This window comes from Bos mutus, chromosome 1 (assembly GCF_027580195.1).
Source record: "Bos mutus isolate GX-2022 chromosome 1, NWIPB_WYAK_1.1, whole genome shotgun sequence".
NCBI lineage: Eukaryota > Metazoa > Chordata > Mammalia > Artiodactyla > Bovidae > Bos > Bos mutus.
In genome coordinates, this window is record NC_091617.1 from 65,954,008 (window position 1) to 65,967,944 (window position 13,937).

Here is a 13,937-nt window from a genome sequence, read left to right on the forward strand (position 1 = left end):
AGGAGCCCCAGAGTTCATTTCAGACCTGGGAATCATTCCAAGTTGAGAACCACTGCTCTTGCCTCATGGTTTGCATCTTGGCCAAAAGAGATTCTAAGAAATAGTTGCAGTCTCCCCATGGGACATCATCCTCTTCAGAGACAGGTACTTGGAACAAAGCTCCTGGACATTCATTCTCTTCCAGTAAGGAATTGTTCTGGAGCCTTCTGGCTTCTGAATCAAGTCATGATTGAAGAAGTTCTGGGTTCATTCAGGGTATCTTTTTCTAGGAAGATAAGTAGGTTTTGCTTTCTGTTTACAACAACTTTAACAGCGCCCTTCTCTTTTTGCCTGTCAAATTAAATAACACATTATATTCACTAGAATTATTTCAGCAGGAGAGCCTTGGTCCTTCTTAGCTCAAGTGACAGTTGTATTCTTCTGGGAGAGCATGCTGGAAATAAGTATGACTTCAAATTCTTATCTCTACTGTAATTTCTTCGTGCATATCCCAGCAGAAATCAGGCTGGTATGTACTCATGGCCCTAATAGGTGCTTTATACACTTTACTAAGGAAAACCTGCTATAGTCTGACTTGTAGGTGGTCTCAGGACACCATCAAGCCCAAAGCACGATCTCACGAGTCACCCTAGCAGTCTCTTCTCTGGGCCTGGGCCACCGTTTATCCTTGTGCTGGTAATTCTGAACAGGCACTGCTTAACATACTGGTTCTTATTGCTCCCTGTAGAATGGAGGGCAACCTTGTGGCCTTATTTAAATGCATTTTATTTTTTTATGTCCCCTCAAATGGAAAGTACATCACTTTTCCTGAGGATTACAACACTTCAGTTGGAAATACCAGTTCACATAAAACATTTGTCAACTTGAGTAGTTGTGGTTGGTGGGATCTCAGATGCTCTTAATAGAGCAATTCAGTGTTCTTAGCAGTTGTCCCTGGTTCCTCCCACCCTGCAGGCCCATCTTCAGTGCCTAGAGGACTCCATCCACATTGCTCCCTCACTGGATCCAAGCTCTTACATGAGTGTATATATGCTTTCAGGGTTCTTCTCCTACCATCTGCAACACCCTGGACCCTGTGCCTCCTTCCATGCATTTTTGAAGTACTTTCCTCTCTCTAGTTTCAAAAGTAATATAAGGAGGGAAAAAAAGTTAGCACTCAAATTCATTCATCTAGATATAATCACTCCCTACATACTACTGAGTAGGCTAGTTCTCTATCCTGAGCCCATTAGGACTCCACATACCCTGCCCTGATGCTCATCAAACACTCAGGTAGTAGAACTGGGACCCACTGCCTACCCGCAGAATCACCAAGATGAAGCAGCCTTCTGTTTAGATTCTTCCCTGTTAGGCCGTTTAGCTTTCACATAAGAATGGTAATCCAACCCAAAACTTTCTGTCAAGGTACATAGGTCTGTATTCAGCAGACCAGTTATAGGAGGCACTTGACAAAGAGCACAATCTCAAGTTCATTGTCACTCAGTTTTACCAAAACATTAGTTAAAAGATAAATGTTACGGGAGCATTGCCTAAAGGATCTTTCTGCTGTGCCAGGTATCCTGAAATCTCTTCCTGGTTCAAGGCAGAGAGCAAAAGCTGGGTATAAAGAGCACATTGTTTACCTCTCCCGTGTTTGTTTTCTTTCTGAATTGTGCTTTGTGTTGAACCTTATGAAGCTCATTGCAGTGTGGCTCAGATGGTAAAAAAAATCCACCTGCAATGCAGGAGACCTGGGTTTGATCCCTGGGTTGGGAAGATTCCCTGGAGGAGGGCATGGCAGCCCACTCCAGTATTCTTGCCTGGAGAATCCCCATGGACAGAGGAGCCTGGCGGGCTACAGTCCATGGGGTCTCAGAGAGTCAGAAACGACTGAGTGACTAAGCACAGCACAGCACATTGTCAGGATATTATTCAGAATGTCATTATATCATATAGTATTTTCTTAAGAACCTCAAGGAGAAATAGATACTGGTTCATTTTAGCACTGGCTGCTAAAGTGAATCTACAGAGCCAAAACTGGGCCCACCATGGCAAGTGTAGATTACCATGTCTTGCCCTTTTTTGGCTTTTTTTCTTTATTTTGCCTTGTTCCAGGCTCGATTTTTCATCTTCATACTTTTTTTCCCCTTATTTTTCCTACTTTAAATTTGTGCAGTCTTACTGTGTTTTTTTTTTTAAAGTTCAAGTATAGCTGATTTAAGTGTGGTGTTTTAGTTTACAGCAAAGTGATTCAGTTATACATAATACATACTTTTTCAGATTATTTTCTATTATGTTACAAGAGATTGAATATAGTTCCCTATGCTACATAGTAGATCCTTGTTGTTTATCTAATATATGTGTGTATCTGTTAATCCCAAACTGAATTTATCCCTCCCCCTCCATTCTCTTTGGTAACCATAAGATTATTTCCTGTGTCTGTGAATCTATTTCTGTTTTGTAAGTAAGTTCATTTCATATTTTATATTCCACATCTAAGTGATACCATACGATATTTGTCTTCCTCTGTCTGACTTCACTTAGTATGATAACCTCTAGGTCCATTCATGTTACTCCAAATGGCAACTTCCATTATCTTTTTCAGCTGTGTAATATTCCATTTTATGTGTGTGCGTGTGTGTCTATGTATGTGTATAGGTGTGTGTGTGACTGTGTCATCCATGTCTTGGCTGTTGTAAATGCTGCCGTGAACACTGGGGTGCATGTATCTTTTAGAGTTTTTGTCTCTTCTGTATATATGCTTAGGAGTGAGATTGCCAGATCATATAGTAACTTTATTTTTGGTTTTTAAAGGACCCTCTATATGGTTCTCCCTAGTGGCTGTATCAGTTTTCATTCCCACCAACAGTGCATGAGGGCTTCCTGTTTCTCTGCATCCTTGCCAACATTTGTTACTTGTGGTCTTTTTGATGTCAGCCATGCTGACAGGCTTGAAGTGATACCTCATTGTGGTTTTCTTGATGATTCTTGATGTGTTTTTCTGTGCCTGATGGTTTCTTTTAGAAGTTTCTACTTAGGTCTTCTGCCCATATTTGATTGGTTGGTTTTTAAGATATTGAGCTGTATGTGCTGTTTGTATATTTGGGAAAGTAAGCCTTTGTTGATCACATCAGTTGTGAATATTTTCTCCCATTCTGTGGGTGTTTTTTTTTTTTTTTTTTCTGTTTTGTGTGTGGTTTCCTTTACTGTGCAAAAGCTTATAAATTTAATTCAGTCCAATTTGTTTTTGCTTTTCTTTCTTTTGCCTCGGGAGACTGACCTAAGAAGACATTGGTAAGATTTATGTCAAAGAATATTTTGCCTGTGTTCTCTTCTAGGGGTTTTATGGTGTCATGTCTTATATTTAGGTCTTTAAGCCATTTTGAGTTTGTTTATTTTTGTGTATGGTGTGAGGGCGTGTTTTGACTTCACTGATGTACATAAGGCTGTCTAGCTTTCCCAAACCACTTACTGAATAGACTTTTCTCCATTGTATATTCTTGCCTTCTTTGTCCAAGATTAATTGATTATAGGTGTGTGGGTTTGTATGTTCTGTTCCACAGATTTGCATGTCTGTTTTTGTGCCAATACCATGCTGTTTTGATTACTGTAGCTTTGTAGTATTGTCTGAAGTCTGGGTGTGTTATGCCCCTAGCTTTGTTCTTTCTCTTCAGGATTGCTTTGGCAATTCTGGGTCTTTTGTGGCTCTATATAAATTTTAGGATTATTTGTTCTAATTCTGTGAAAAATAGCATGCATAGTTTGATAGGAATCACATTAAATCTGTAGACTGCTTTGGGTAGTATGACCATTTTAACAGTATTAATTCTTCCAATCCAAGACTGCACTATGATAAATAGAAGTGGTGAGTCAAATGTCCTTGACTTGTTCTAGAATTTAGTGGGAAGACTTTTAGCTGTTCACTGTTGAGTATTTGGTTGACTATGGATTTGTCATAAATGCTTTTATTAAGCATTTTTATTATTTTTAAAAATTTCCTCTGTACCTACTTTGGTGAGAGTTTTTTAACATGAATTAATACTGAATTTTATCAAATGCTTTTTCTATATCTGTTGAAATGATCACATGGTTTTTGTCTTTCGTTAACGTGGTGTATCACATTGATTTGCATATGTTGAACCATCCTTGCGACCCTGGATGAATCCGACTTGATCATGGTGTGTGATCCTTTTTATGTGTTGTTGGATCCAGTTTCCTAATATTTTGTTGAGTATTTTTACACCTATAGTTATCAAAGATATTGGCCTGTAGTTTTCTTTTTATATGTCTGATTCTGGTATGAGGGTGATGGTGGCTTCATGGGATGACTTTGGGAGCGTACCCCCCTCTTTAATGTTTTGGAGTAATTTGAGAGAGATCATTGTGAGTTCTGTGTTTGGTAGAATTCTCCAGTGAAGCCATCTGGTCCTGGACTTTTGTTTGAAGAGAGTTTTGTTTTATTAGTACTACATATTCTATTTCAATTCCAGTGATCAGTATGTTCAGATTAGTTATTTCTGCTTGATTCATTTTTGGGCTGTATGTTTCTAGGAACTTGTCTATTTCTTCTAGGTTATCCAGTTTGTTGGCATATATTGTTTAAAGTATACTCTTAATGGTTGGTTTTTTTTTTTTTTTTTTTGTATTTCTGTGGCACTGGTTATTATTTATCCTTTTATTTCTTATTTTTCTTATTTGGATCCTTTCTCTTGTTTACCCTAGCCAGAAGTTTTTTGATTTTTTTTTTTAATCCTTTCAAAAAATGAGCTCTTGGTTTTAATGATTTTTTTCAATGTCTTTCTTAAACTCTATTTTATTTCCTTGCTGATCTTTACTTTCTTCTGCTATGGTTTTGTTTGTTCTTCATATTCTAGTTCTTTTAGGTGGTTGGTTAGGCTGTTTGAGATTTTTCTTGGTTTTGGGTGTTTTTTTTTTTCAGTTTTCATAAAAGTGTGTTTTATTGTTGGCAGATAGCACCTCTAACAGTTAAATGCATTGAAGTAATGTATGGGCTTCCCAGGTGGTGCTGGTGGTAAAGAACCCATATGCCAGTGCAGGAGACGCAAGAGACATGGGTTTGATCCCTGGGTTGCAAGGATCCTTTGAAGGAGGGCATGCAACCTACTCTATATTCTTGCCTGGAGAATCCCACGGACAGAGGAGCCTGGTGGGCTGTAGTCCATAGGGTCACAAAGAGTTGGACATGACTGAAGAGACTTAGCATAGCATAGCAGTGTATAGGTGACTGCACAACTGCAGCATTGGTAACTAGATAGATAACCCTTTCAACTAGAAACCAACTAATAAGTAACTATCTAAATATTTAAAATACAGCTCTTATTTAGATCATCCTTTGTTTTGATCACCTTGGGTATATGGGGCTCCTGTTGGTCACACTGCAAATATATTAAAGTCAGATCTTCTGATACCCATTTCTGGAGGTTTCTCTCATCCTCCAGCTCCAGAACAAGCCCAGGTTTGTGACCTCCAGCATTATACTCTTCCCATCTACCAGAGCAGACAATGGAGGCTTCATACCAGGCCTCAAAGTCTGAGTGTAGCCTATTCCAATTAAACTATAGTTGTTGACTTTTGCATAAACTGAAGCAATAGGATCCAACTGATATTTAGCTGCAGTGCCAAAGCTAGTGCAGCTGGTTCCTGATGTCCAAGCAAGGTTTATTAAACTGTGAAGATCTTCATGTACTTTTGGATAAATTGATCCTCTAAATTCTTTCCCATCATTGGCATAGTATGTAGCTGGAAGTCCTCAGTCCCACTATCTTCATCTCCAGCCCTTTATCATGATTTATATAAAAATATAAAGTGAACTGTGAAAATGCTCCATCTTCCACAAAGATCTTGTAGGTCTTTGGGGGAGACTTCCCCAAAGTCCTACAAGATCTTTGGGTCTCACCTCCTTTTTTTATATTTATGGGCACCACTCCACTCCTGATTTGTGGGACACAGAGGTTTATATCCTCTGGCAACTCAGAAACTTTAACTCTCTCTCATGATCTCACTGCATTGCTAGGTTTGAGATGCTCGATGCTGCAAAGAACAAGGTCCGGGTGAAGATCAGCTATGTAATGATTGCCTTGACAGTGGCAGGATGCGTATTGATGGTTATAGAGGGCAAGAAGGTAAGAGTGGACCTCCCCTCTATCCTTATGTATTTTCCACAAAAGACCTAGAGGAAACCAGGGGTTAACTCTTTATTGTCTGTGATGAGGAAGTCACTTCCTATACAGGAAATGATAAGAAACAAAATAAAATATGGTAGGACCACACCTGAGATTATCATGCCTGGAGGTAAATAGCAAATCCTAACTTTGGCATGCTGAAGAACTAAAATAGTTAGAAGGGTTTAGTTGCCACAGGTGTCATAAGGAATGTGAAACAAGATGTGTGACACTGGCATATATACTGATATTTCCTTGTATGTCTGTAAAGCACTCACAGTGCATGGACTTACTGATCCTCACTCTGCCTTAGTCTTGGTAAGTGTTCTTAGCACTGTTCTCTACTTGGATGTTCCAACTAGGCCATCTGTCTAAGCTCCTAAGCAGTACACAGGCATTCAGGTCCACAGATCCAGTCATTATTAATAACTGTCTTACCGTCTTCCAGGTACCTTGTTGTTGTCTCAGTTAAATCTTACAACAATGCTGCAAGGTAGATACTATTATTAGGACCTCATTTATAAATGAGGAAACATAGCATAGAAAGCTTAGTAACTTACCCAAGTTCACACACATCTCCCTAATAGCAGAGCCACAGTTTGAATCTTGACCTAATTGAGGTGACAGGAAAAGTATTCCCACTTACTGAGTGCTCACGGGTATTGTTAAACTTGGGCTTAGTGGTTAAGAATCCCCCTGCCAGTGAAGGAGATCTGGGTTCGATCCCTGGGCTGGGATGATCCCCTGGAGTTGGAAACGGCAACCCACTCCAGGATTCTTGCCTGGAGAATCCCATGGACAGAGGAGCCTGGCAGGCTATAGTCCATCGGGTTGCACAGAGTCTGACACAACTGAGGCATCTGAGCACAGCACATTGTTCAGCTTACTAATCACCACAGTAATCGTGAGAACCTAAGAGGTCAGTTCTCTTATCCATGTTTTGTAAAAGAAGAACCAAAACTTAGAGACGTTACTTTTTCCAATGTCACATAGCTAGTAAGTGGTAAGACAAAAAGGTAGAGCCAAGTGTGCCGACAACTATCTTGTGATTAAAATACAGATATTTTTCTATGCAGCAGTACTGGCCAAGCCATTATTTAAATCCCATGTCTAATTCTATATATCACAGCTTCCACATGGAAAGAAATGTCTTATATCTATTGTCAAGAATCTACAAAGGTTCTGCAAACCCAGTGATAACTGACTTCCTTATGCGCAGAGTCCAGAGTAAAAGTGAACTTCTGATTCGCTTGAGAGTCTTGGAATAGAAAATACCAACCATTTAGGCTGATGTTATGACAGCATGAAGGGCAAGTGTGGAGGCCTGGGTGAAGTTCTTTTGACAACTGTGTTCCTACCCTACTTCAGTATTTTTCCTGCCTCCCTCTTTGACTTTTCATGCTCTCAGACTGAACCTACAGAAGCATATAAAACAGGATATAGGGATTCTAAGAATTCTGAGAAATCTGCATTGCTTTTGTCTACTTGATGCTAGCTGAGTTTAAATATTCCAGAAACAGATCACTCCCTGGGATCCCCCCAGCCTCATGAAAGGGTATGCACTGTATAAAGAGCTCCTCTCCTGTCCTATACCAAAAATATTATTTCTCTTTTATGGAACTGTTTCTGAAAAGTTGGTAAATGCTACTGTAATGACTAACTTCTGAACTTACTGTGATTTAGAAGAGAGAAATTAGCCCTTGTGTTTTGTCCTCTTCATCATCTAACCATTCTGATTCTGCCCCTCTCCATACTTAATTCTGAAGAAAACCACCACCTTATAGGGTGCTGGTTTCACTCATTTGATATGAAAATTTGAAACTAGACTGTTTATGTAAGCTTCAGAGATTAAACAAGTCAGAGGGAGGGAAGCAAGGGAAGAAGGTTGCATCTCCTCCACTGCTCTTCACTCTCAGAGGATGGAGTGCCAAGGTAGACACTGCTGGGAGTCATCAAGGGTAGTACTTGGTGAAATCTGGGATCCCCAAAGCTGAATGTTTGTGGTAAAAGGAATACGGAACTAGAAGGGTGTGAAAGTATACACATGAGTTGGGGATGGAGAAATGGTAGCAACAAAGAAAAGTGAGAGGAGGAAGAAAGGGGGTAGAAATGCAAACAAAAAGGTGTTTAATGCTAAAGAGAGGAAAAGAGAAAGACAAGGGAATATATTATAAAGGGAGAAGAGAGGCTAGAAGATTTAAAGAGAGAGGCCAGAAAGGAAGAGAAGGCAGAGGTGTGGCATTTCTCTTGTGCGTGAATGGATGGACTGCCATACTGGGAGCATTAGAGGAGGCAGAAGGCACATGGAGAGGGCTGCTGTGCCTGGCGCACAAGCAGTGAACCATTCCACCATGCCTGTACTTGCCACGTCAGGTAATGACATCCTCCCCGAACCGGCATAAATAATCACTTGTTCACATTTGTTTCACTTTAGGCTGCCAGAAGAAATGAGACTTTAACAAGCTTGAACCTAGAAAAGAAAGCTCGTCTGAGAGAAGAAGCTGCTATGAAGGCCAAAACAGAGTAGCAGATATATCGTTGGTTGGATTTTGAAGATCTAGAAATAATGCTGCAGCAATAGGCCTTACTAAAAAGAATGTGGTATATGAGCTTCCCTATTTCCACTCTAGAGCTACAAATAAATTTTCTTAAAGAAATGACTTGTCTATATTTTACAACTTTCAGTTCAGTTCAGTTGCTCAGTCGTGTTCAACTCTTTGCAACCCCATGAACTGCAGCATGCCAGGCCTCCCTGTCCATCACCAACTCCTGGAGTTCACCCAAACTCATGTCCATTGAGTCGGTGATGCCATCTAACCATCTCATCCTCTGTTGTCCCCTTCTCCTCCTGCTTTCAGTCTTTCCCAACATCAGGGTCCTTTCAAATGAGTCAGCTCTTCACATCAGGTGGCCAAAATACTGGAGTTTCAGCTTCAGCATCAGTCCTTCCAGTGAACACCCAGGACTGATTTCCTTTAGGATAGACTGGTTGGATCTCCTTGCAGTCCAAGGGACTCTCAAGAGTCTTCTCCAACACTACAGTTTGATCTAGGTTAAATGCAGCCTGCTTTTTTCAAGAAAATGAAAGAATGAAAAATGAGATGACTTATTTGAACTTTATTATTAACTCTTCTTTATAGTCAGGTCCCATATCCTACTTTAATTCCCATTACCAAAGTGACATCTCCCCAGCAGCCAGATGGTTTGTGTGTCCTTATTTCTGGAGAGGTTAGGAGGGACAGCTGAGTACACTGCCTGGGGGCACGCTGCCCGAGTGCACGCCGAAGAGCTAACCTCCCCGAATGCCCTGGTGCTTCTCAAGAGCTCTGGGAAGCCGCCAGACCACACTCTGCCTTTGTCAGGTGTTCTGGTAAACAGAGGCTTTTAGGAGAACAGTCTTGGATAGGTCCTGGCAAGGTGATGATGGCATTCTGGCCACAAGTTTCTGAGGATTTTGAAATCCCAGCACCATGGACTTACTTGGGACCAGCACAGTCGCCTCTTCTGTGCTGTAGCTTAGAATTCCTAACTGGTCCTTTCCTTCTTTTACACTAAATTTCTCAATTACGAAAAGCTATCAAATGTATTTTATTGTTGTTGAAAACTAAGCATTTGTTCCTCATATATATCTTATTTAGTCTGACGGGGATGCCAAGTTGTCTCATATTTAGCTATGGATGCTGGTTTCTATTTAAGTATTTCATTTATTCTCACATGCTGCATGAGTTTTAAGGGATGGCAAGTCCTTATAAACATTCAGAGGGTTATATCAGATTAAATGATATATGCAGGTATTTGGGAACTTAGTTTAATAAAATAGTAAAATCTAATGTACTATACAGCTTCATAATCCATCTGATAACTATCTATATAGAGTACTTTGACCTTAGCTTTTAGATACCAAGCTCTTTGATTTTTATCACTTGGCAAATTTATCATCAAAAAACATTACTTTATATACATTTTAGCAGATTAGTCTTCCTTGATTAATATTTTGGAATACTTACATATTATCTAAATGTAGATTTTAAATATGGGTAAATCTAATGTATTTTTTAAGTCATTTTTCTTCATAAAACAATACCATTTTAACTTACAAAGAAGCATTTAAAAAAATTTTTAAGTGTTGTATTCTTGAAGGTTTATTGTTGTAAAATGTTTAAGTCAAAGCTCAAAAATCCTACCATGCAGCAAGAATTTATATCATCATTTTGTGTCAGCTGTCCTCTTTAGTTAAGTTATAATAGTGACTGCCTCTTTGGGGGTTGAATATAAATTTTCTGACCAGAATTTAAGACCTTCCCCCATCCGATCCCACTTCTCCCAGTAGCCTCACATATTAACTTCTGAGCTGTCACATACTCTACTAGTAATTATAGTATCTTATATTGCTTACTTCTCAAGCAAATCAGATTTCATGAGCACTGTTATAAGCAACAAGGACAAAACTGTCTTCTTTTGTATTCTATAGTACCCACTTTCAATTAAGTGATTGTTACTATTTTTTGCTTAATTTCTGAATTATTTTTTCATGTTTATCATGTCTCTACAGGTAAAGGGGGCAGAAAATGTTTTCCAATTTATATTTCCTATAAACCCTGTTTGAATGAATTAACATGTGAGGCTATGGCTAGGTACTTTTTAAGTTTTAATAAAAATAATAGTATGGGGAATTGACTCCAAAATTTATTGAAATCAGGCAACAAGTTGTGATGGATGTATAATTCATTGTCATTAATCAAACATTACTTGAGTCCCTTTTATATACAAAAACTGAGAATTCAAAGATGAATAAACATACTTAGAGTCTACAGAGCTCATCATCTACTGGACACATAGCCTGTGAAACCATTACAGCACAGGCAGGCAGTGATGGTTCCACCAAGTGGTGATTTCTGAACTGAGTTTGTAGCATGGGCAGAAGCGGGTAGTTCAGACGTAATAAGAAAGAGGCTTTACTACTCAGACGAGCTTGCCCTGAGAATCAGGAGAGGGCAGTCTGACATGGTAGTGAGAGGTAAATGCCTCTCACAGTAAAATGCCTTTATTAATTTTGATTTGGTTTATTTTTACTTTTTATCTTGGTAAAAAGACTCAGAACAAATACAACCATTACTTGTTTTTTCCCAAATTACAAACGATTCCACAGACCATTTCACATCCCATCACTGAGGCTGTCACTTAAACTGTGGAAGTAGCATCTGACAAATCTCCAGTCCACCACCATCCCAGGCTTATTCTCTTCTGATCTCCTAAACCAAATGCCTTGGAGTTATTCCAAACTCCCTTGTTCCCCTCATTTAATCAGTCATCCTGTTTTGTGAGCTTTACTTCTAAATTTTATCAAATACAATGATCCTCTAGAATAGTCATTGAAACGAACAGAATGAGAATCTGTTCAAGGACAGACACAAAAGATTAATCACAGATATCAAGATTCCAGTCAGAAACCCTGGGATCTAAACTTGCATTTCCAACTGTCTAACTTTGCAAACTGAGGCTCGGTTCAGTTCAGTCGCTCAGTCATGGCCGACTCTTTGCGACCCCATGAATCGCAGCACGCCAGGCCTGCCTGTCCATCACCAACTCCCGGAGTTCACCCAAACCCACGCCCATTGAGTCGGTGATGCCATCCAGCCATCTCATCCTCTGTCGTCCCCTTCTCCTCCTGCCCCCAAACCCTCCCAGCATCAGGGTCTTTTCCAATGAGTCAACTCTTCGCATGAGGTGGCCAAAGTATTGGACTTTCAGCTTTAGCATCAGTCCCTCCAAAACACCCAGGACTGATCTCCTTTAGAATGGACTGGTTGGATCTTGAAACAGGTCTTAAATTCTTATAATGCAAGACAATGTTAAAAAACAAAACAAAATACATGCCAAAATTGAGAGAACACCATCTTTTAAAATACCTAATCTTTTTTTGGCCAGTTTGACTCTACCACTTGATTTCTAAAGGGTTTAGTAAGTACTTGTCCACAGTTTAACTGTTTTGTCATTTCCTAATGCTGCTGACGCAATGATGTTTTCTGTAGGATGACAAGCTGCTGAGATTACCACATCTGTATGACCTTGCAATTTCTGTACAATCTCTTTAGTTTGAAGATTCCAAATGTATACCAGGTTATCCTCTGAACCAGAGACAATCCATTTTCCACCAGTAACTGAAAAACTGGCAAATACACAGTACTTCTCATTCTTATGACCAGTATATGTTTTCAGGCATCTGCCTCTGCTGTAATCCCACAGTTTAAGAGTATTGTCCAAAGTTGCAATGAGAATATATTTACCGTTTGGAGAAAATTTTACAAAAGAGACAGGAGGGTTATCATCATCAACAAGTGCTTTTAAACACTGACCTGATGCAGCATCCCAGATTCGACAGACACCATCATAGCTACCTGATACTATCAAGGACCCACTACAATTAAAATGAACAGCAGAAACTGGGTCAGAATGAGCAGACAAAGTCTTAAGGCACTTGCCTGTTTTCACCTCCCATATTTTCACGCTTTCATCAAAAGATCCTGAAATGATGAGGTTGGACGGTGGATTGAAATTACAGCAAAAAACGTAATTACTGTGCCCTTTAAGTGTTTTCAAACATTTTCCAGACCTCACATCCCAAATTTTTAGAGTTTTATCATCTGAGGCAGAAACAAGACGACTGGAATCTGATGACCAGGCAACATCTGATATTTCAAGATTGTGTCCTTTAAGTGTTTTCTCATATTTTCCATCGTAGGCTCCCCAAATTATAATTACTTTATCAGCAGAAGAACTTGCTAGCCATTCTCCATTAGGACTAAACTTAACTGATGATACTGCTTCCGTATGTCCCTCCAGAGTGAATTTCAGAGCGTAGTTTGGTTTTTCAGACACTGGCTTGCTCTGATTGGCAGATGAGGGGAAAGCCGGCTCTGCTTTCGCATTTCCTGACTGCTCTGTAGTCATGACTCTGAAGCTCGAAGTCTGTAGGTTGGCTAGATGTCCGGTTTTGAACCAAGCAGTCCGTATTTTGGCTTTGTACACAGCAAAATGAAGATAAACAACATCTGACTCAAAACAAAAACAAACAAAGTCTTTTAGTGACTAATCTCTGGATCGTCTTTAAACGATGGTATACACTAGTTCAGCAGCACAGCTTGGACCACTTCACTTTTTCCTCGCTGCTTCTTCTGGAAACAAACACTTCAGAAATACTATTAAAACGGTCCCGTGCGCTGTCGGCAAGTAAGGTATTAATGGTGGGTGTTTTGTGACTACGTAACGCGCTTCAAAGCTGCAAGCGGTGGGGTGTGGGGGGGAAAATCTACAGAAAATATTTTTCACCGCTTCTCCCCCCAGCTCTGAAATATCTGAGTACTCAGCACCCCTACCTGCCTCACTTTAGACATTGTACTTTGAGCATGAATAATCGCCGCTAAAAACAAGATTTCAGAAACTAAGCAAAAACCTGCATACACACGATTTCCTAACGCCCACACCTGCTGCCGACGCTCCAAACAGCTGCGTAAGGAATAAAGCGTGCGCATGACAGCCGGGAGCTGGGCGCATGCGCAGGGAGCGTAGAGCGCATGCGCAGAGGATGCCCTTCCCACCGCTTCCGAGCCGAGGAGGCTTGTAGAAGTCTGTTTCAGATCAGATCAGTCGCTCAGTCGTGTCCGACTCTTTGCGACCCCATGAATCGCAGCACTCCAGGCCTCCCTGTCCATCACCAACTCCCGGAGTTCACTGAGACTCACGGCCATCGAGTCAGTGATGCCATCCAGTCATCAC

At 40.2% G+C, this 13,937-nt stretch overlaps 2 protein-coding genes across 2 annotated transcripts in view; one reads left to right on the forward strand and one right to left on the reverse strand.

Moving 5' to 3' along the window:
• FAM162A (family with sequence similarity 162 member A) overlaps window positions 1-8,818 on the forward strand; it is a 40,725-nt gene extending 31,907 nt beyond the window's left edge. Inside the window, exons 4-5 of the mRNA XM_005893421.2 lie at window positions 6,014-6,122; window positions 8,596-8,818. Coding sequence (XP_005893483.1) covers window positions 6,014-6,122; window positions 8,596-8,688 — 202 coding nt within the window. The 3' untranslated portion in view covers window positions 8,689-8,818. The remainder of the gene's footprint in view (window positions 1-6,013; window positions 6,123-8,595) is intronic.
• A 1,892-nt stretch (window positions 8,819-10,710) lies between these two features.
• On the reverse strand, window positions 10,711-13,685 carry WDR5B (WD repeat domain 5B). The gene is made up of 2 exons (XM_070370127.1): window positions 13,646-13,685; window positions 10,711-13,213 (listed from the first exon to the last, which is right to left on the reverse strand). The coding sequence occupies exon 2, from the start codon at window positions 13,110-13,112 to the stop codon at window positions 12,120-12,122; it is 993 nt and encodes a 330-aa protein (XP_070226228.1). The 5' UTR covers window positions 13,113-13,213; window positions 13,646-13,685; the 3' UTR covers window positions 10,711-12,119.
• Between the last annotated feature and the right edge of the window lie 252 nt (window positions 13,686-13,937).

Excerpts from the sequence above, each read along its gene's own strand:
- WDR5B (XM_070370127.1), bottom strand. The coding sequence starts at position 13,112 with ATGACTACAGAGCAGTCAGGAAATGCGAAAGCAGAGCCGGCTTTCCCC.